This window comes from Lissotriton helveticus, chromosome 2_1 (genome assembly GCF_964261635.1).
Source record: "Lissotriton helveticus chromosome 2_1, aLisHel1.1, whole genome shotgun sequence".
Classification (NCBI taxonomy): Eukaryota; Metazoa; Chordata; class Amphibia; order Caudata; family Salamandridae; genus Lissotriton; species Lissotriton helveticus.
In genome coordinates, this window is record NC_136059.1 from 313,828,627 (window position 1) to 313,852,763 (window position 24,137).

Here is a 24,137-nt window from a genome sequence, read left to right on the forward strand (position 1 = left end):
CTAAAAAGAGCATGATAATAAAATGGTACAAACATATCAGAAGAATAAAACTCAATCTAAATAAGAACCATAAAAATGATAAAAACAGCAAGTAGAAGACCCCTTAAGAATAACAGCACTAATACTACTCATATTAAAATCCCCAAATCGGGTCTGGAATGCCTGGATCTCAACGCGGCTCTGAGAAAGCCTGAAATAGCAGGTATGACATGTACATTGGGGAGGAGCTGAAGGAACATAAGAGCTGGGCGAATCTGCATAAAAATCAAGAATTTCAGTAGAATTTCAGTAGCAGAATAATAAACAGTCTTCTGGGCACACTAAAATATTTACAAAACATCAAAAAATTTAAGGTGTCCTGCGGAGATAAAAGTGCCAGGCGGGCTCCATCCACTGGGAGATGCCAAAAGATGATGCAACAGATTAAATCTGAATCTGGCCAAAAGAAATGTATCCCTCATATTAGTTACGGTGGATAAATATGGCACCATATCCGGTGCTGTTTTTAGGAGCATATGCCCCCGGCCCATAGGTTTCAGCTCTGTCTGTTCTCTTTGTAAGAATTTGTGTTCTAAAAACTGAACCCTCACCCCATTCAGCTTCAAAGGGCAAAGGCTTTGGAGGTTGCAAAATATATCGTCCCTGCCCAGGGTGATAGGAGCTGCCTTCACATAAGCGATCCAAGGAATTTTATACACACAATCAAGGGACAAGCAATGTAAAAGAATCTGCCTTTTCAACTGAGCTACCATATCTAGATCCAACATAACAAGGGTCTCAGAGCAATAATACGTCCTATATATTTTATTCCTAGCCCACCAAGGGCAGAGAAAGTAGGGTACTTTTGGGATATGAAACATATGTCTTAGAAACATATTTTTAGAAGTCTGAATATTGTCAAATGTTGTGTATCCCCATACCTCACTGCCATATAGAACCTTAGAGAAATATTTAACCTGATACATCTTGTCTAAATTGCTGGGGGGCCTAGAGTCCAACTTCTGGGCAAAACTAGCCACTGCACCTGTGGCCTTAACAAGCTCACCTTTCCTCCCCACAGTCAAGGGCTTCCAGATTTTGTTCACGCCGAACAGCACCCCAAGGTATGAGAAAACTGTGACTTTACCAAGGATATTGTTTCCCACTGGTGGACCGTGTGCCAACTACCATGACATATGATTTTGCAAAATGTACTGCAAGGCCCAAACTAGCCATAAAGGCGACACACTTATCCAGTAAAGACTGCAGTTCCACAGCGGTCCGTGCCGGGAGAGCTGCGTCATCACATACAATACAACCGGAAGCGATCTCATCCCAACACTTGGACATTCCGCCTACACTGAGAGAAGGGCTCGTTCCAAATCATTAATATAAAAGGTAAGTAAAAAAGGGACAAGAATACATCCCTGGCAAACTCCCCTACTTGTTCTGGAGGTCAGGGTGCAAAAGCCACACTGAGAGTACCGCACCGAGGCCAAAGAGAGGGCATGTAAATCTGATGAGAAAAGCACGCTATCCGGATCCACCCCCATCGAAAGAAGTAGATACTACAGCTTACTGCGATTGACCCTGTCAAAATCGGATGTGAGCTTCATAAATGCGGAATTAAGTGATTCAGGTCGGGCAACAGTATACTTATTTATGATTAGATATAGGTTTAAGGTCCTACATCTTCCTATCATATTGTAGGGTCAAAATGTCGACAACCGGTCCGCCAGCCAGCTTCTACCCCAAGCGTGACATTTATTGTGATTTTTAGAAGCATGGTGTATTAACTCTAGGAACATTTATGTTGTATGTGTCTGGCTCTGTTCAGAAAGCCAGGATTGAGAATTGTTTTGATAATAAGGTTGCATGACCTTCACTATGTCACTTCCCTAAAACCTTGCACTATTCCTTTCACTGACACCAGCCTTCCCACATCCTGTGGGGCACTATTTTCATGATGTCAACATGCATTTTTGTTTACAATACATTTAGGATGGCGCATTGTGATTAAACAACAATGTTCCTGAAAATTGATCGCATTTGTTTCTTCTATTTATATTAAGTTGTAATTTTTGCTTATAATACAGTGCTCTGGGACCCCTTCCCTTTTGTATAGATATAGGGTTAGGCATTAATCCATTATCGACCCAGCCAGCCTAAAATTATATTGATCCTCAGAAAATATATAGTTCTCACCTACCCACAACATTAGCTTTTTTTTAAATACACATGGACCTTTACCGCTGCATCAATCAGTGACATCAGTCAATAGCACTGGGGATAAGCCTTGTCCCCCTTCTTGAAAATCAGGGCGATTACGGCTGTGGACCACGCGGGCGGCGCAACTTGCCTCACAGAAGCGTTCAATACGAGAGTCAAGGCTGGACCCCAGATCTCAATAACGTCCAAAAACAATTGAGGGATATCCTATCAGGTCCTGGGGCCTTATTGGGAGATAGTGCCCGAATACCCTGGGTTACTTCATTCAACATGAAAACCACATTCGCTCTACCTCATGCTAGTCCAGCCCAGTCCTCCTCGCCTTCACTAAACCCAAAATTATATATCCCTTCAAATTGCTCCTTCTACTGTTGCTAAGTGATGCGAGGGCATGTGGTCGGGCCAGTTACATCGCCAAAACAAGACTTGACTATCACCCTCCAAAACAAAGAGCGATCTTTGGTGTCACAGGCTTGAGCTAATTAATCCCAGGTACTCTTGCGTAAAATAAGCTTACAATTTGCAAGTGCCTTTTGCATCCCCTCTGACTGCAGGCAACATGATCTCTATCTATATCTGCCCACTTTAAAGCAGCATTCAATTGTAGGAGAGCCTTAGAACAATTACGGTCAAACCATTTTGGTTCCTGCAACCTAAAATTTGTCACCACCACCTTTAGTAGTGCAGACACCTTCTGTGCTATACCAGCAAATGCCAACAAATTAGCCCCACTAGTGGACCATAAATCCAGACACGTGGCAATCTCTTCCCAGCACCCCGAAAAAAGATATGCTTTAAACTAAGTAAGGTCCACCTCAGACCATCTAAGCCTCCTATTTTAATTAGAGAGAGATCACAGCTTGTGCCTCTGCCAAAGTACTAACACCACCATTTAACCCGCCAATGGCTAAGGACAGGGGATTGTGATCACTAAAAGGGCTGTGAACTACGTTAAAATTTAAAATGAACAAAAACAAAGGAGCTGGTAAAATTTTATAATCTATTGTAGAAGCGCAGCCTCTCCCTCTAAATGTTGGCAAAATACATGGATTTGTGGACTTTACCAGCTTTTCCATACCAAGAAAGAGGTTTTGGGTACCTACAATTGTATTTAACTCTGAGCCCTCCCTCGTGTGAACAATGTGAAGCCCTTCGACCATCATACATTTGTTCTTGCTATTAGCTACATCTAAAGGGCAATCACACAAATGGCACATGAAATCACCCACTAATACAGCCTTTTCCATCCTGTAACCATGCCCCTTCAACATTTCAAAGGCGGAACTTAAACTGGAGAACCAAGCTGTCACATTATAAAAAATAATTAATGCTATAGATGTGGAGCCAGGGAAAGATACCTTCAGAAATTGTAACAAATGTGAGTACCATGCAAGATCCTTGATATTCCCGCATAATTTCACTAAGAAAAAATGATCAATTCCCCCTATGGCCCTCCCTGCTGTTGAACCACCACAGGGGCAAAGTAGGTTTTATATCCCTCTAGAAAAAGAGGTTTTTATCTTCCCAAGTTCTTGCAGACCTGATATGTCCTGACAAACAGTGGGTTAATCTCTCTTGTTATGGACCTAAGTAGTGATCTTTAGGTGGTCTACAGCTGACTCTCTCAAATATTGGAAAGGCCCATTCAGATGTTCATCCTTCCAATGCTGATAAATTGAAGTCCATTAAATTGGATACCAGAATAAAGAACATTTATTATTATTATTGTTAAAACACAGTTGAGTGTGGCATATCCCTCTGCATGTTGTGTAGGCAGGCAGAGGTGTAGAGGGAAACTGCAAAGGGGAAGCGGGGCAAGACGACAGATACACTGCAATATTTGCATCAAAATACAACATTTTAAATACTGTAACCCAATATATATTACGCGATGCACAGAATCTACTAATTTAATTGACTACATAGCTAATCTATTTACCACAAAAGACTGTGACACCTTCCTACCGACTTCATTTGGCCACACTTGGGAACTAATTTTGATTAAACTGAAGTAAAATGTTATACGTACACCAGGTTTCAATTTGTAAACAGAACCAGCTTCAAGAAATCTATGAACACCACAATAAAATGATCATACCCGATAAAGATCTTTGCACCTCAAGAGACACCGACGTCGGTAGGTTCCTGACAAAGTCACAAGTTTCCTCATATGTCATTCCGCTGATCGAGAATCCATTGATAGACAGAATCTCATCCCCGGACGCCAACCTTCCCATAGATTCCTACCAAAGAAATAGTTGTGACAAACAAGACAAATTATCTCCAAACCACTCCCCTGGAGCAAAAGCTGTCACACAGGTTTAGAAGTCAGAACACTTTTCGACAATCATTAATCCTTTTCTGCTGCAGTAAAACCCATAAAAGCTGTTGTTACAATATACAGAAACATATAACCAATCACTGAAGTTCTCTCTTCCACAAATCTTGTATCAAGGCAACATTGAGACCTTCTCCACAGAATAATCCGAGCACTCAGGTCATAATAAAAAGTCAATGTTCATTCCAACAGTAATTGATGTAAAGTCCACTTCGCCGTGTGTACACGAGGAGTACTCTACTTGATGAGCTACTTTTTTGCTGTTATACTGGAATACATTTATATTATGGTCTTTGATCCCAGCAACACTGAGCCAGTTACCCAGACACAGAAAACAACCCTCTATGATTGAGTGGCTTTCCATTGATATACCAGCCCTGAAGAAGTCGAGGTATCACTTACCTATCGACGAAACACATGTTGGCTGAACCGTACTATTGGCTAAACCATTGTATTTTGGCAGTATAACTCTACCATTGATGGGAATTTACATTGACTGTGTGGAACTTTGCTTACCTTGTTTGTGAAGATTTATGAACTACACCTCCTTTGACCCAAACAGGTGAATTGGATTAAAGTGGACTTTACATCATTTACTGTGGGAAAGAACATTGACTTTTTATTATAACCTGATTGCTCGGATTATTCTGTTGAGGTTGTTTGTCTACCATTATAGAGGGACATACTAGGGTTGTTTGGTAACCAACCCTTTTTCCTTTGAGCACTGTCTAAGCTAATTGTATAATTTTTTTTACTATCCTCACACTTTGTGCAGAGCACCCATTGTTGCTCCTTTAACCTGGTTACCAAAGAACATCGAGACTTTGATAACCAGTAAACTCTCTGAGAATATCTCATCGTTTATGTATATTCTCAGCTTGCTCTTCGAGTTCTGTCTCTGTGATAACCCTAGTGCTTAATTTGAGCCGATGTTTTCTAGTGCTCAGAACCAGCACTAAATTCTCAACACCAGCACTAATGACAGTTCACCACATAGTGGTGTTGTCTAATTATGAGATGAATAATTCAATATACTTTAAATATAAATAATATCTGCTGCCAACCCATTCTTATAGCTTTGGGAGGCCTGTAATAGCCTGATATGTCACACTTGTGGCAGTCTGAGGGTTACTAGTTGAGTTTGTCCTGTCGTTGCCACCACTGGCAGGGGCGATGGGTGGTGCAAGCTGCAGAGGCCTCTTGAAAAGGGTTCTGGCACTTAGTGTTTTGCAAATTAGGCACAACATGACACAGTAGTCCACATTTTTGCCCCTAACTCCAGAAACACACTGTTTAGACTGCCTAAACGCCTCGTTAGGAGGGACATTGCAAGCACTCTTGGCATGAGTTTGTTACCATTATTTTAATAATGTAGTCAAATTATATTTTTGAATGAAAGCCTTGACAAAGCCCTGACATCTGGAGTGGAAATCGGAATAAAACATTACAAGTTAGCATTTAAAACCATTAATCATGTTGCGATTACAGAAACTGTGAAAGTGCATTGAGCTGCATAATAAACCTCAATGCAATGGAATGATTAAGGCAAATTTGGTTCCTGAACGAAATCTAAATTGATCACAGATATGTCTTCAAATGCACTTATGTGGCTCTAGGATTTTTTTACGTTTTAATAAGACAAGTAAGTGAGGTACTAATCACCACTGAACACAGATGGCTATTTGCCAGGTCTCTATGACACAAGAAACTAAATTGTACCACTAACAAAGCGGTGCAGTACACAGATCATTACACACATTTACTTTACTAAATGTTTACCGCAACAAAAAAATCATACAAAACTGCAGTTTTCACTATACCCTTTCTGCTGCACCGCCAGCTCGTAATCGCGTTATCAGCACTTTCAAGGGCGAGGACATGATTTCCAAATCCAGCCCGAAGGACTCGTGCTCGTTTCGCGAAAGTTGAACGATATCTGGACTGTGGTGTCCTGAGTCATCAGATCCTTCCAGCTTCCTGCTGTGTGTTTGGGTCCGCACACCTTGCTTGTTGGAGGAACAGCTCTCTTCACTCTTCTGCTTTGGGAGATTGGGGCATTCAACACTCATCATGCTTTTTACCCTTGTGACCGCCTTGTGTTCCAGTTTCGGAGATCGTTTTACTTCAACCTGTCCTTCTGAGATGGTTAGATTAGTAGGATAGTGCTCAGGTGTCCCGGAGTAATCAAATGTCTTTATTGGGAAAAAGGGGGAGTCCACCATTTGCTCCATACTGCTGTCCTCTGACTCCACTGAGCTGCCAAATAAAGGGGTAGAGATCTCATTGCTGGCATTACGGGGTAGTCCGTTGTCCTGATTGTTCTCCTCGACTTCGACAGAAGATGTTATGGTGACACTGGACTCTTCGCCTGAACTTTTCTGCCTGGTTTCTCTTAGGCCCCTTTGAAGAGGAAGTCGATCCTCTTCTTTAACAAAATCGTCCTCATCGCTAGAGTCACCCTCATAAGAAATAATCCTTCTCTGCCGCGTAAGTGGGCTGCGGACAGATTGGGGGCTGCCATTAAGGCTAGCTTGGCGAGCGGCAGCTACATGCTTGTTAATAGGACCAGGACACTTTCCATTGCTGAGGGATCCAAAGATTTCTGATTTTATTGCTTTAGCTTCTTTGACCACTGGAAAAGAACGCATAAATACAGTTATATAAATGTTCTTAAAACTTAAATTGATACATAGTTTTGGCTTTAAACTAGACAGCAACACAACATTCCTTGGGTCTCTTCCAAAATCACAAAAAACAAACATGCTCAACAATACATCAACCTAATAGGTATTGATGTTAAGAGGGAGAGTATGGGTTTGCTTAAGCTTGCTTTTTTATCTCCAAAAAGTGACATCTCCAATACAAATGACTTCTAATTTGCTAATTAAAGTAGAAGTAGTTCACAGATGGAGATTAAAGTAATGTGGAAACCTCAAACATGTAGTGGTTTCTAAACTAGGTTGCCCACCACTGACCATTAGGACGATAATGAGCTTATTGAGCAATTGTGTTTGAGTTTCTGAGCCAGATTGAGGAATGTTGTCCTGTGACGAATTAGCTTGTTAGGTCTGATTACCTAGTTTGTAGTAGAGCAAGGGATCAAAGTATGTTTCTGTATAACTTTTTCTGACTGTACCATCATCAGAATGGCAGGATTGAACTTAACCTTCAGCTTCCTCCTGCCGCCCAAAAGCAAAGAATATATTCAATCATTTGAGGAACCTATTCCTACGTTTAAAATCCACTTTTTACTTTTATTAAATTTATAAAGAGTTCCTAGCTATCAATAAAAGTCATAGACACCCATGCATACTCAAATGGATAACTATTTTTACTAAGATATTTATTCTTTACTCTCTACAAGGAAATAGTTTTTCACCATGGAGACTACTCCTCTCACAGTCCTCCGTGAATTGGTGATGTTTTTTCCACCCTCTCCTCTTAATGAAAATCTATTTATTACTGACCTTGATAGGACAACATTTGCGAGTGATTTCAAAGTAGTAAAGTACTAGAAATTCATTGGTGACCACCCTACAAATATGTGAGTTTGTAGGCATTCACCAAATTCCGCCTACCCCTTCAGCCAGAACTAAGAGCAATACTCCACAGGTTCTTTTTATCCTGGCTAGTGACCAACAGGAATCACCTTTATACAGGATAATGCCCTGTGGACTACTCAACCCATGTGCATGCTGGTGACAGACCGCATCAGTTAAAGTCAGAAGAGCATAGTGTGACAGCTCAGAAGATTTAAATCCTACCTTCTCGGCACCTGTCCACACCACTCCTAAAATAGCAAAAAGAAACTCTAGCCAACACACCGCAAATCAGTACACATTGAATTGGAACGAAGACAACCATCTCCTGTTGCTTAATCACAACTTTGAGCAGCAATCACCAGGCAATATATGCTACTGAAAAAGGGTAAACACAAAACATTGTTATACTATTTAAAGTAGCTGTATTTCCAAATGGAACCATATTCAAGCCTATATGCTGCAGGTTTGATAAAATATTGGTGTATATGTTTGGAACCTGAGAAGACTAATTTAGCAGATGAAAAAATCAACCAACTATAGCATACCTAAAAAGCAGTCATAAAATGTGTCATTCCTTCTCACACCGTAATAGTCTTGTCACAAGTGCCTCAGATAATATGAATGGGGAAAATTTAAAGATTAAGACTGTCTACATTGGAATAACACACTGTAGTGTTTCACATGGGGATATGTGAAACCCAGGAGAGAATCATGTGGGAATTGGCACGTTAAACCTGATTACCATGTTATTCGCAAAAAACGTCCATCATTTGCCACCAGCATAATTACTTGGATTACCAGTGATGGCAATTGTATGGACACTACGGGGCATTCATAATGAGGCCTAGAATTGCAACACGTATGGATGTGTTTTATATTTAATTAAACTAATCTGCTCCTGAAAAAACATTGCTTGGTGACCATTTACGCTAAAAATCATTGAGTAAAGAATTTGTTCTTCATGTATAAGGTCAACAGTTACACATCTCCTTTGTAGGTTGAGCCCAGATAGCACTTGTGCTGTCTCTATGAGACATGCTGTATATACTTTGAGGGCCTACTGCCCGCTCACTGCTTTCCATTTGTTTATGTCAGAGTCCTTTAAAAATCTTTGCCTCTGAGTGGTTAATCTTTCCTCTTGGTCCCACCTTTTCATCAAATGATTACTCCAACGGAGCAGCACCATAGGACTTGTACTCTTCCACTTATTGCATTTTAGCAATTGTAAAAGGGACTACTTTTTACTTTGTTCAAGAGCACTGCACACAAATGCTAAATCTTTTCAGTTCTTTATTACCACGGGACCCACTTTCATTTGTCACCATCGCACCACATCATTATAGATCGCGATCTTGACCTGACGTTTTCCAAGCGCTCAACATGAGCGCACTGGAAGATTAAATGATTTTCCCAGAATATTGAGCCAAGCCCAAGACTTGAACCCAGTTCCTTCAAATCCAAAGTCGGCAGCTCTGGCCGTTACCCCACATTACCTCCACAAATATTTTCTTGGGTGACAGTTATTTTAAGTTCAAGCACATTATATGGGCAACATACTATATTGCTAACTTAAGTGACTGAACATGAAAACAAACATATTTTATTAGAAAATACTGCTGTAAAGATTATGTGAGGTTGAAATGACGACATTGCACAATAACGTACTTATCCATGAATGCCATTGATGGTAAGGTCATCAGAAAAGTAATCAATAGTCCTTTGTCTGTTTCAGTATATATATCACGTGATGAAATTGGCAGTCATGTTCTTCTTTTGTTTCAATGTTGGATTTGTCATGTGCTGTCTGTCACCATCTTGACCACATCATTATATAGCATGATCTCAACCCGAAGGTATTCAAGCTCTTTACATGAGCACACAGGAAGATTAAAAGATTTGCCCAGATTATTGTGCCGACGCCAAGACCCAAACCTACATCATTATATAACACAATCTGGACCCTAAGGTGCTCAAGCGATTCACATGAGCGCATGGGGAGATTAAATCATATGCCCAGAATGTTGAGCCGAAGCTGAGACTCAAATCCACATCATTATGTAGCACGATCGCGACCCAAAGGTAGTCGGCGCGTTACATGAGTGCACAGGGAGAATAAAGGATGTTTCCAGAATGTTGAGCTGATGTTATGCAATTTCACATGTGTTTGTGTAATTAACAACCGTTAAAAACTCTCATAGTGTTCAGACTTCATATATACAACCAGGCATACTTCTTACATGGAGGCCTCTGTCCTGGCGTGGCAAAAAAACAATGGCAAAACTAGGTCTGCATTGGCATCCAAAAGGCGAGATCTGTTGGCTATGCCAATGCTTGTTAACTCGGTCACTTTACTAAAATGTGTATGTGGATCCCTGCCAAAAAAGAAAAAATAGCTGATTGATAAAAATTAAAAGAGGAAAATGTAACATCATAACACCTGTAAGCCTCAATTAATGCGGTTTATTTGTACAATATGTTTCTATTCCAAGACGATGAGGCGAGGTCTGATTATGGTAAGGTCGGCCCCTGCCACTATTAGACCCTCTTGGTCGTCCCGCCCTTCTCCATGTTATTGGGCAGTTCCTACTTTTCATAAAGGCACGCCCAATCCTTACGGATCTTTTTTCGATGGCTTTTGCCCTTCCAGTGGTCCTGCCGTCGTTAGGGGTTCCCTGCGAGCCCTTATTTGGTCCGGCTTCACCTCCACCAGCCCGTGTCACTTCTATTGTGATATTGTGTTCCCAATTTAGGGACTATCATTGTTCTTCCACAACAGAAAATGGTTCATATATCGCACACCCATGAAGTTTCCAAAGGCAATGCAAGTATAAAGCTGATCTGTCGCAAAGATTATTACTGGTTCTTACCTGCACTGCAAGGTAGGGCTGTCCCGTCGTCCATGGAGCTGTTTCTACTTTGCTGGCCACGTTGCTCTTCGTCACTGGAGCCTGTTACCACGGTGTCTGAAAATGACAACTGGTGCGGAACATCTTGTGGAAAGTACTGGGAGAGTTCCGATTCCGAACTCACGGACTCCTGCTGAATAAACAGCACAGAAAAAGTTAGGTTGTTCAAGTTTACTTAGCATATTACTTTAAGTGTTGGTTAAAGTTAAATACCTTATACATAGATCATATGTCCAGCTGTGCAAAACACCTTATTGGTTTAAACCCATTACGTATAACGAATTAAAAGTATATATATTGGGCATTGCTAAATTTCTTAACGGGTTCCTGTTAAAAAAAGGATTCAACTCACAGGAAAGATTTACTTGCAAATATATTACCCCCAGGTCCCTTATGTCCTTGTCCCATTCATTACAAAGTGCGTAGGAATGAGACGAGGACAACGGGACCCGGAGTAATAAAGATTACTGGTAAGTAATAGAGCATTACCCCCAGGTCCCTTATGTCCTCGTCCCATTCCTACGCACTTTGTAATGAATGAGACGAGGACAACGGGACCCGGAGTAATGAAGATTACCGGTAAGTAATAGAGCATTAACATGAGAAAACGGGCACAACTAAACTTCTTAAAATCTTAAAAGTTGCAGAAGGATTTCGTAAATCTCAAAAGTGCATATTTATTTAAATTGAATGGACTCTCCCAGCTGCGGTCCCCATTTGGTTGACACAAAATTCAATTACTGTACTGTATTTGTGTCTACTGTGTACAGCACCTGTGAGCACAGGTTCCTTTGAGGTTTTTTAGCATATGGACTCTTAAATTCAAGAGGTGTGAATACGTTGGATTGAATACGAGACTAGCAAACTTCTTTGCAAGTGATTTCGGCCTCCGCTAAAAAGAGACAGGTTTAAAGCAGCCTTTTTTCATTGGGACATCATTCTGAAATTTAGATTGGAATAATTCAAGTTAACACTAAAGAATCTGTGCTTGTGACTATAGCTTGTGACACAGCTGAAGAGGGTAAACAACTATGCCTCAAATAGGGTGACGATCTCCCTCCATGTCATCGCACAGACTTCTAGTTCTTGGTGTTAGGAGCTCAACCTCACCTAATAGCAATTAGTTGTAGTTGACAAGACCAATCAATGCTGGAGATAGTATCCGTTATGACATGCAGTAGAATGGACACCCTACATAGAGCATCACAGGCTTCAATGCCACACTCTCGCATAAGTCTGAGAACAAAGACACGCACAACAACGCATTCATGGGACCTAATCGCACTGCCCCACGCAGCACCACCAACACACGGGTTACATTTTGACACATCCTGGTGAGGGAGGAACCTCAACAGACTCATCTTTGATAATGTTAAGTGTAACCAAAAACATCAAGGGTGTAGGAAGTGGCCGTACTACTAGATATTGCATTTTGACCCTTAAGAATCGATGAGATGTGAATCCTGTGAGCATCTTCTTAAAGGCAATGAGCAGCGAAGCACTAAAGGAGCAGTCTGGAATTAGAGGGATAAAAACCACAGGACTCATAGTCAACCGGTTGGAGTCCAGGCTGGATTATCATATGGTATAGCAAGGGAAGACCCTCAGGTAGGGCGTTCCTGCCCTAACACCTCTGATACCAAAGCACAACAAACAAGGGCCAAAGAGTAACCCAGGACAGTGAAACTCAAGCTCATACAAATGGAAAGGTTAAAAAGACCACGCTTGTGAGGGAGTGGGGAAAGGCACTTTAGAGAAACCAACTCAAGATGGAACGAGCAGGACCGGGCAATGCCGTGTCCACTCTTAAAGTGGAGGAACAAATACCCTTAATACTATGCCCTTGCCCAGTAACACAAGTTAATGCTTACCCCTCGTCCTTACATATCTAAAAACATAGTTGAGACGCATTCAGTAGGCACTTTTGTGTTGGTCTGTCTACATCCTTTGGACTAGATTGGGATATGTATGGGCTGAGTTAGATAGAAACAGCAGCAGGCTTGCTTAGATGGAACGTAGATTATAGTGGAATCCGACATAAACAAACATCAGATTTGGGCTGGTTCCTGTCCGCAGTAGCATGCAAACATGACAAGTGTGCGACATGAAGCACGGCACCACTGTGGAAGTGAATGTTTTAGTGACAGAGAAAACGGGGTGATATTTAAAGACGTGTTGAACTGGTTTTGGTTTCAAATATTGTGCATGCTTCTCAGTAGGGCTGCATCAATACATTGTTGACACCAGGTTAAAAAATTAAAGCACCAGGCTCTGTCACCAGACCAGTGCATAGCCAATAGCATGAATCAAAAAGCGTCAGAGTAGCAAAAATTCAGGCAGGCCAGTCAAAAAAGAATGTCAGAATTCAAACTATTCTTCTGGACCCCAAGGATGCTAGGCTTGGGTGAATCCCTTACATAATGGCCTAAACAAGAGGAAATATTTGGTCCGTTAGACGTTTCCCAACACCTAGGTCATGAAATGCATTTTTGGGGGTGGAATTTTGCAGCAATAGCTTGAGATGGCCCACTTCAAAGCTCTGGCAGGGGATTCCATTTCATGTAGATGTGGATTACAGTTGATATGGGGGAGTGTGGAGATATCTACAAGCTCTCTTAACACCTCAAAGGTACCACTGCGTTAACTTGGAACTGCACGTGACCCAAAAGTCTAACATATCTAACTGCGGTTGTGGATCCCAGCGGGGGGCGATCTAGCCGAACATCTACGATGCGCCTATGTTTCAAGTTGGACCTGGTTACAATTCAAGTGAAAGATAGCTATTGTGGATACGATACTAATGTAGACTGATATTGACAACCTCAATATAATGCAACACAACCATTATAAACAGGAACAGTACAACAGCCTGATATGAACCCACTAATCTGGCAAGTTGTACCCACATAGACCATGTTCTACAGTCATGCCACAGGCCCAGCCTCCTTGTCACAGTGTCAGCTAGGAACAACTCTGCCCAGAAGGCACCAGGCACGGGGCCAGACCCTGTTCCCAATAATCCTTCTCTACAATATGACAACGTGAATTAAAGCACAGAGGAGTCCGACTGGTGGCAAGCATGTTTTAAAGTAAAAGTAAAGTAAAGTCCACATTTGTAAAGCGCACAATCACCCGTAAGGGTCTCTAGGCGCTGGGGGGCCTTCGGGAAGATTAAGCGAGCTATTGCCCAGAGTCACATGGTGCTGGGCTAACCTGCCGCCGGAGCCGGGGATCGAACCGTGGTCCCCAGATTCCAGCGTCAGTCGCCCTGGCCGCGGCGCCACACCTCTTCCACAAGAGATTAAAGATTGAAACAAGCAAACAGCATCTCTCGGAGTCAATAGTATGAATGCTTCGATTCTTGACATGCTAAGAATAGAACAGATTCTAAAACAGATCTCCCAAAATAATGGTCTGATTTTTTTCCATCCCCATGCATCTACATGGCCTGTTCATGCTTCTTTATACAAAATAATGTCCCTCATACATGATACTATCGAGCAGTGCTTAATTTGAGCCGGTGGTTTCCGATGCTCAGGACTGGCACTCAATTGCCTACACTGCGCTTATGATGGTCTGCCACATGATGGCGCTGTTTAATTAATTTAGATATGAGCACAATAACAGGTATTTGTCAACTCGGTACACCTTAAAACATGACTAATACCTGCCCCCAAGTCATTCATATAACTTTGGGGGATGGAATAGTCTGAATTGCCACACTTGTGGGATTCTAATGGTTAATAATTGTGTTGGTACTGTCATTGGCAGTGCTGACAGGGGCAGTGGGTGGTGCAAGCTGCAGTGGCCCTCCGACAAGGGCCCTGGCACGTATTTTTTCACAAATTAAGCACTGCTAGCGAGGTACGCTCACAGGCATACAGCAGTAGAGGTGCGTGTGTGAAAGGGATAGGGGAGGTCGAGGTGGCATGGAGGAGCGAGTGCTACTGTGGGAGCAGAGACAGAAGGGTGTGCCATGGGAGAGAAGGGGTATGGGGGATGGTACATGAGCTGATTTTGCTTGATGACAGAGGTTTTAGGAAATGAAGGGGAGAGAACTGAGCCTGCAGCAGATGAAAGGGTGAGTTAAAGGTGAGAGCTGCATGTGAAGCAGAGACCAGAGACTATAAAGGGTTGTTTCTTAGAAAGGAGAGAGTTAGCTCATAATAGATATGAAACAGCTTCAGAAGGTGCAAGGAGACAAATGGAGGAGAGGAAAGGTACAAGAGTGTTATGATAAAGGTGATGTATTGACCAGGGTTACACCTGTAGGTCTCTTGGTGCTAGGTGATGCAGAGGGAGAGATGTAAGAGGAGAAAGAAGGAGGATGTGCAGCTGTAAACAGGTCTACAGCACATTCATCCCAGTGGAGGAATCCCAGGTTTCATGCCTATCTGAGAAGGTGCTGCTGGACCAAAAATCACTGACTGGCTAATAACTGGCAGAGTTTTACAGGTCTGCACAACACTTGCTAGAAACCATGCTTAGCTTACCTGTGATATTTTAAGTTCCTCATGCAAACCCATGAAGGGGGGATGCACTTAAGGTGATGGTCAAAAAAGCAGCATTTCACATTCTACCTCCAATAGAAATCTTTGCAGCCCACTACACAGGGAAACCCAGAAGGGAATTAAAGCAATCTTGGAATGAAACTAAACCGAAACAAAGGTTCAAATGGAGGGATGATTGGCTTCCTTATTTTTTGTTAAACAACTCAGAAGTCCACATATAAAACACAGTTACCATTTCAAATTACAACTGAAATCCAGAAGTTATGGTTAGGGCTGCAATCTGTAACTCGCACAACAGCCATGCAAACCATTACTCTCACACTAAATGCAAATGCTCATGACCTCACAATATTCACACCAATAAATAACACCTAAAAGGAAAATGTTATTAAATAACAACATATACTTCAATCAATACACAATGCTGCAATCCCAGTCACCCCTTTCGAGTTGTTAGTGTAATGCGGTACGTAATTTAACACTCAGGCCAATTTGTAATGTTTTTAACTGCATCTGTCACATTAGCACACAAGCCCTGCAGTTGAGGGGAAGAGAGGCCAGAAGGGACCTGCTGGTACAGCTCCAGGAGGAAACATGAGAGGGGGAGAAGAGAGAGTCACAAGGGCTGGGGTGAAGAGAGAACACATGACTGAACCATGAGCTACTGTTCCCCACAATACATATTTGTATCTTAATTGCATGACTTAATTGCACCACTTTTGTTAAAGATATTGTGTTAATCTTAATGTGATTTATCTCACAGTTCATCAGTCTTTTTCAGGATCCCAAAGCTGTGGCTGAATGTTCCTTACAATAAACTACAGTCTTCGTGAATGGACATGACACAGGGAGACATATAGGAAACATCCATTCGCTCCTTTATTTGACATTACAATGTTCACAGTCAAACAATTAATTCCCACAAATCATCACAAAATTGAAAACGATTCCTTAGTGACCCATTGATCAGTTATGGGGAAAAAACATGAACCTCACCAGTATTTGCATCATCACCTATTTAGCAATCATAATGCTGCCTGAATTAGGTGAGCATTTCAACGTATTCCCAGCGATGCTGGGAGGGTAAATACATGCTCTCTGCCCTGCTAATTTGGTTAATTCTATGCTATTTTAAATGCATTAAATCCAGGGCAAACCAGCATGATACAAGACGTAAAAGGTAAAATTTGTATAAGTGAAGCAATCACACACAAGCAAATCTAATCAGTTGCAAGGTACTGTAAATTAAAATTATGTTTCTCTCAAGCAGCTTTGAGAGTGTTTCCACTAAATAATTAATTCAACAATCACTTGGGCTAATGAGTGCCTGAAAAACCCCACAAAAGCAATCTGTTCAAAGGGAAAATATAACCCATTCAACAACAATTTGCAAACAAACGTGTCCATCTTGTTTTTGCTTTAGTTTAGGCTTATAGCCGGACGCCGTGGGCAAGGCCGGGCATGAAAGGCCTCTGCCAGCATTACTGGCCCAGGCTAAGGGCTTTACTTGCCAGTATAGCATGTTGGAAGAGCTATGAGCTTTTAGACATATTTAACTCACCGAGGACACATTTCCTAAATTAAATCCCTCTTGGGAGACCCATGTGGTGTAAAATCTCCCTGTGACTCGTGGAAACTTCCCTCTCCTTGCTCTGGCTTCTCCCAGTGACAGTGACAGTCAAGGGCTGTGGGGGTGCAGATGCCAGCTTGCAAGATCAGGACAGCACAGAACAACCGCTGCCAGGAAGAATCATGTAAGAAGGAGGGGCAAATCCTCCAAAGTCACTGCCTCAGCTCTGCCAGGTTTCACACTAGTGACAGCAGTCATGTGGTCCTCCTCTCCCTTGGCACACATAAACCTCTGCTTCACTCTCATTCTTAAATGCATTGTAAAACTCAAGGCAGAGAACCTATGGAAAGTTCCTAATCTGCTACCACCCAGTTGTTTTCATAGAAGCTCCCAACATCCCAATGTCCTAATCTCACATATGAAGGCCCATTTTATTTTGCTTATAGTCTGTGCTTTGTTTTTCGTTTCACTACTTTCACTTTCTTGTAATACTTGATTTTGTTTTCTCCCTCAAATAAAAACTATGACTCAGGGTTGAATTAACCATTAAGCAAAATAAGTACGTGCTTAGGGCATCAAGGGTAGGGCGCACCTAAGAAAATTTCCATTGCCGAATTTACCAGGGACCATATGGTATAAAACTGCAAATGGTGCTGCTGAACCTATAAATAAAGAGGAAGTATGCAAAAATAAACATTATTTTCCATCTTACTGTAGGTTTTGTTTCAGTTAGAAAAATGAATTGTATTTTAGGGTTTATTGTTGCTTATATTTTGAATTAGATATATATGGGGGCACCAAAATCTTTTAAGTGCTTAAAGCCTTTGATGGTCATTATCCAGCCCTGCTATTACTGTGTCCAAAGCTGCGGAGGACAGTTTCATCCTCAAAGTTAGGTAAGCATGACCTGGTGGTCGGACACTGTGGAAACAAATTAACTACAGACACAAGCGATACACATTTCTGTTTTTCAAAAGAAAAGCACAGTCCGCACTAAAATGTGGGCTAAGATATTTCTATGAATATAGCTTTGAAATTCATAGAAAGGTAGACATCAAAACACTTGGAAAAGTTTGAACAAGATGATTAGGGAACACACAGTGCATTCCTTTATAATAACAAAAGGAATTACCTGATATAGGTAAGTGGGTGTCGTGGTGTACTTACCCGACTGGCTGGTTCCAGGAAACGCTTCATTGTCCAGCTGAGGGGGGAAGACCCATCGCCTTGTCTGGGCTTCACTGTTGGGGATGGACTTTTGGACAGGCCACCTGTCAACAAAAGACCACAATAGAGTTTAATAACAAGAAACGCAAATACATACTGGAGATTAGATGTTAGTTGATGGAGCAGGGTTTTTGCGTAAATAAAACCTGCTTGGATTAAACTCCTCATTGTGTGGATTATTAAAATAATTGTGTGAAAAATAACTGTGCAAAACTAAAAAGGTGAGGATGAAAACTGCGCAAGTGTGTGCTGGAAAGAAACTAGTGTTTCAAGTGCTTTTGTAGTAGGTCGCAAATGTAAATGAATAATGTAGAAATAACAGCCAAACAAAATAATAACAATAGAAGTCATAAGCTTAAAAGAGACATGAGATTTTCATTTTCACTGTTTGAAAATGTATATAATGTGATGCAAAAGAAGCATTAATAGTGGAGTTTTGTAAAGTGACAACGATAATCACGAGTATTTGTTTTTCCGAGAGCATATTTCACTGTTTTGCAGAGAAGGCCTCAAGAGTCTTTTAAGGTTTAATTTGCTTATTAAAAAGTATGCTGCAAAGAAATGTCTTTTGTCCTTTGTGAGTTCCTGATGATGGCCAAGGCTGAGTGAAGGAAGTAATGAACATTATCAATGGACTTTCCTTGCCGAGCGGAGTATGGGGACACTTGTGCTATGAGTTTAAAACATTAGCGAGCTGGAGAAATGTACAAACCGTGTAAGAGATTATCGGACTTTCCAAAGGACTGTTAAAAAGTTAAGCTCATCGAAAGTGGGGTGACCAGACACTCCCTGGTCTAATCCAATGGGGTTTGAGGATTTTTCATGTAATGATACATGGGGGGTTGGATCTTTAGTGAATTAGGGTATAACTATTAGTACTGAAATGTTTGTGAGAGGAGAGAGTTTTGCGAGTTTACTTTGTGAGAGGAGAGAGCCGTGTTGCAGTTTCCTAACTTAATTGGCTGGCTGTTCTGCTGATCCGGACTCTTAACTTTGCTCCTCATTAGCGTTTGAGGGGGACCCAGCTTAATCTTGGCTAGAGAATAGCTTTTCAGACTTCTAGCATTTTGTGCTAATAGGTTAGTATGATATTCTGAATTTGCATTAATCTTATTTGCAAATGTCTTTATTATTTTGTCTCTTCACCTATCCACTCTCTCATGACACGGATATTTGAGATGTGTTTTATGAATTACTATTTTGTTATTTCTCTTGTATGGTGATCTATGATTCGAGCTGTATTGTACTTGATGAGCATTCACATTAATTTAGATAAAGGCATATTGATAAGTAATCGGAATCTGTCTTTATTAATTTCAAAAGGTTATATTAAATGATTATTTCTTTATTTAGGTCCTCATGTTAGAAATCTGTCAATCCTTTGCCAACCCCTATCAACTATACATGATTCATCGGAAAGAAAAGAGGGCCAATATAGACAATAGAAATTGGTAACACATTTTAAACTCATGCAACGTGAAAGGGACTGGTAAGTATTAAATTGAATCCAAATGGTAAAAGTGGCAAAAAAAACTTCCGCTGCATCACAGTTATTTACCAAGTTGTTTTATTTCTATGTTGAAATGCAGCAAAAGTACTATTTATCATTATTCTGCACATCATACAAAAAGTCAATAACTCCTTCCCTAAAAAATAATAATTACTTCACAGTATAACTTTACATTAATGGGAGCTTGGTCAGCTTACAAACAGGATATGTTTGGCCATGACATGCTCAAAGAAAAGAAAAAATAGTTCCTAGAAATCCCAGCTACACGTAAGACCAGTGAACCAATATTGACAAAAATAGTGAATAATATGAAGTGTCATAAGAGCTATTCTTCAGGAGGAACGCTGAAGACTAAAGTAGAGACCTGTTCCTTTGGTAAACCTGAGCAGGCCATCTTCCACCATGATGTCTGCCATACCACCAATGGGAACTCTACTAGGTAGAAATAAAATCCACATTGTGACAATACAACCCAATTTCAGTGGGACATTTTGGAGTAATGCCTAGATTGATTTAGAAATACACACAACATCCTCATTCTTGTCGAACCTTGAGAAAAGTAGCCTCATCCAACTGTTTAAGGAGAGATCACGTAGAGGCAACAACTCCTCATCAAACGTTTACTGCAACCTCAATATCAAACAACCATTTGCAATTCAATAGATCTTAAAGACTTTGAGCTATTGGCACTGTAAATGTCAATAGCTTAAATTCTCACAAATGTGAGACCTATTGAATTGCAAATATTGTTTGTTTTTAAGCGCCTCATGCCGCACTTGCACTTAATAGGTCATGCTCCCTTCTTTAGAAGAGCTGAGTCTAATGAAAGGGGCGTGGCCTCTATTAAAAGCAAGCGCGGCATGGGGTGCTTGGAAAGAACCCTCCAAAAATGTTTTATAAAGAAATAGGTGTCGCATTTGCGAGAGTTTAAGCTATTGTCATTTACAATGCCAATAGCTAAAACTTTCCTAAATGCGAGACCTATTGCATTCCACAGAAGCGGCCGCCATTGTCCCGGCTGCTTGTTGCTGCATAGCACGTCCTGCCTGTAGTTAGAAAAAATTCACTAAAGAAGTAGTGCTTACAGACTAAATAACACAGACAGTGTAAAAATAGAAGTAAAAGGTCCAGGCCTCATGGGAGGTTACAAATGAAGACAAGACAATACTAAGGAGGGACTAACAAACCGATTACCAAATCAGATGCAAGCATTTACAAAGGACAAAGACACAAGCTAATGAAAAATATGGGCGGAGAGTCAGCGGAGCTTCAAGTGCATTCTAATATAACATGCCACGCGGAGCAATGCACGCGCTGCCCAGGCTCGACCTAAAAATAATATTCAACCGGCAACATTGGTCTGACATAGTCACCATTCCTTTTCTATTCATGATTCCTTTCTCCGAGCCACCGAATTAGGGTTTCTAAAAAGAAAGATCACTGCACCCCATCTCTCAAGATACAAAATGTATTAGCTTCTGAGTGAAGTTTTGTTAAGGTTCTCCTAATGCACAGCCCTCACTCAAGTACTTTCCTAAGCAGGAGAAATGTTATCTTACAATTGACTTACACATGCCAATACATCCCAAACCCAAAAGGGCCATTTCTGATTCACCCCTGTTGTAATGTCAGCCATGACTGGGACTGTGCCCTACAGCATCCCAACCTCACATTCTGGTACACATTTTGGTGGAAACAAATTGCCGACTAGTTGACGAAATGTAGACCAACAGAAAACTAAAAATAGAAGGATGTATAGCAATTAAGTTACAACAGTGTATCCACAGAGTCCAGCACAACTGCACAGAGCCTAGGACTGATGCCATGGAGTAGGGTGTGTCAAGATATAGGGACGCAGCACTTACATGCACTGTGAGGCTAAGCATCCTACACGGGGAAATACAATTCTAGTACTCGAAAGGCTTAGGTGTCCATGTGGAGCTCTTTTTTTCTTCCAGTACCATAAGCAGATTGGGATAATTAGCATTCTGGTGATTGCAACATTCATCTTTGACTTAAAAGGGCCATATTTGAATCCCCAATATCCAAGATGTGGACAGTGATTAAAGAGCTATCACTAACTTCAAGCTCCTTATTTGTGCAATCCTTAGGTAAATTAATGGCACCAACTTCTCAAGTAATCTGAGAAAGGGGTTTTAGAGCTTTAATTATCATTCCAATGATGTGAAAAGGAGAATATCACTAGAAAAGTGTCTAAGACTATTAGACTTTCAGTTATTCTTACTGGTCCACCTTAAGGAGAATTTGCAGTAGCTGGTATGGTTAATTTATTTCTTTGGCCAGGTTAGTACTGCTAACTTGTGGTTCTTTTGGAGTAACCACATCACGGTCTGGGACATAAAGTCAGTATAGATCCAATGTGCTCTGCTAATAGTGCCAGGGTCATCACAAACTCATTATGATCACTTGTTTTTATGTGGGCTTGTGAAGTTGAGTGTGGCTGCCACTGGTAAAGTTGTTAGTGGGAATACAGATAGGGCCACAGCTGGTGAGTCCCTGGACAGGCAGTCTAGACAGTTGACCTTATAGACATGAACCAGAGTAACCTATGCACAATTAACAATCCATATGGCCACTTATTAGAAGACTGCCTGAAAACCTCAGAAAGCTGTGACCCTCAATCCTGCGTCATACGGGGGGATGAGACATTCACAAATGGGACTACTAACTTTGAAATCTTTGATCAAGTAAGTCAGGTCTGACCAGATGAGAAGCACTGGGATGATGAGCCAAGCAATAAGAATCTTGGGGCCACATTAGCTCTTGGCCTCTGCCTGCCAGGGGGGCAAGAGTTCCGTGGAATGGTCATATAACTGGGACATGCACACAACAAGGACATAAGGATCCAAGTAACCATCCATTCAGATGAGACCCAGTGAGAGAACAGAGCCTCTGAAGCTGTGTAGCGTGACGTGGTGCTGAAGCTGTGCATTGACACAGAAAGACTGAGATTGCCTACAAACTCCAAGGACAGCTTAGCGAGCTTCATGCCAAAAATGGGCAGTGGGGTGTGGTGGTTCGAAAACTACAAATATGCCACATTATAACAAGGTGCGGGGGTAACGAAGGACGGACATCAGTTTGGAGTGTGGATTCTGACCTCGGTAAAGAGTCTCAAGTTTTGGCATTGATTCAGTGGGCATTCTTTTGTCTGTTTAACCCCCAATTGATTACCAAAGAGCCACACTCATTAGTGGAGAAAGCACTTGAAATAATGTTATGAGATATTCCAATTTGCTGGGCTGCCTTCTCCTCCATTTAGTCTTGAAGATTGAGTGGAACAATGCAGGCCGCTTGGTTTTTGGACTGAAAATAGGAAAGATTCTGTCTGACATTCTCAGAAATCACTTCATTTGTTTCATTCCAGTCAGAGCTAACAAACATTTAAGGTCTTTTGGTTGAACAAACAAATGCTTGATGAATCAGAACAGAGAGTGCCAAAAATATAACAAATCAATCAAAAACATATAATAATCAATTACATTCTATAATTTACTTCCAATAAGGCATCCCTTAATTGCTTTATTTGAAATTACAGCTGCTTTTGGGAAAAAATATCATCCAGTTAGATATCAAAAATAAAAGAAAGAATCTAATTTTGTCACCTGAATAAACAGTAGTACTAAATAAAGCCAGACATGGCACCCACCTAAAATGTGCGATGATCCAGCATCCTTGCTCTCCCGGTGATGAGTGGTACGCGTGATGGCATCGTCCATCTCTTGCTCAGAAACCTTATTATAAAAAATAAATTCATATATAAGAATTAGATCTCCAGTAGATATAACTTTATGAATATTAAACAACCCATAGCCTGTCAATATTGTCTTGAATGTATGTTCCCACTGCCTTTCCCAGAACATCCTGTTTTATTTTATTTTTCAAAGTTGTCTCAACAGGATCCGGCTTGCCATACAGTTCTATGTAAAGCATCTCACGTTCTCCACCACTTCTTGGAGGTTGGTCTGAACAAAGTTATACCACAAATTAAAAAATCAAAACAACATGTAATAATTTAGAAATGATGTATATAGAAGAAAATCTGCCTTTCTCTCCTATTTTTATTTCTTCGGGCAGCTATAATGTTGTCCTTTTCAGAGGCTGGTCAAAAACGAGATTTCCTCCAAATTAATAGATCTCATTCAACCACAGTGACTGAGATGGACAGTTACTTTATGATACATGCACTTGAATCCTATTGGTTTCGACCACGTCTTCTCTTTCCCCTGCTCGATTGCTACAAGCTGCTAGCCCTAAGGACACATTAACATCCACAAAAACTCACAAAAGGGGAAAAGTTTAGT

General features: G+C 41.1%; 1 protein-coding gene across 1 annotated transcript in view; it reads right to left on the reverse strand.

The window, feature by feature from the left end:
• The window catches only part of PDZD2 (PDZ domain containing 2), a 1,063,478-nt gene that overhangs the window by 152,277 nt on the left and 887,064 nt on the right, over nt 1-24,137 (reverse strand). The window contains exons 14-18 of the mRNA XM_078674899.1: nt 23,483-23,567; nt 18,243-18,346; nt 10,956-11,127; nt 6,367-7,178; nt 4,307-4,451 (exon numbers count right to left, since the gene is read on the reverse strand). Coding sequence (XP_078531025.1) covers nt 4,307-4,451; nt 6,367-7,178; nt 10,956-11,127; nt 18,243-18,346; nt 23,483-23,567 — 1,318 coding nt within the window. The remainder of the gene's footprint in view (nt 1-4,306; nt 4,452-6,366; nt 7,179-10,955; nt 11,128-18,242; nt 18,347-23,482; nt 23,568-24,137) is intronic.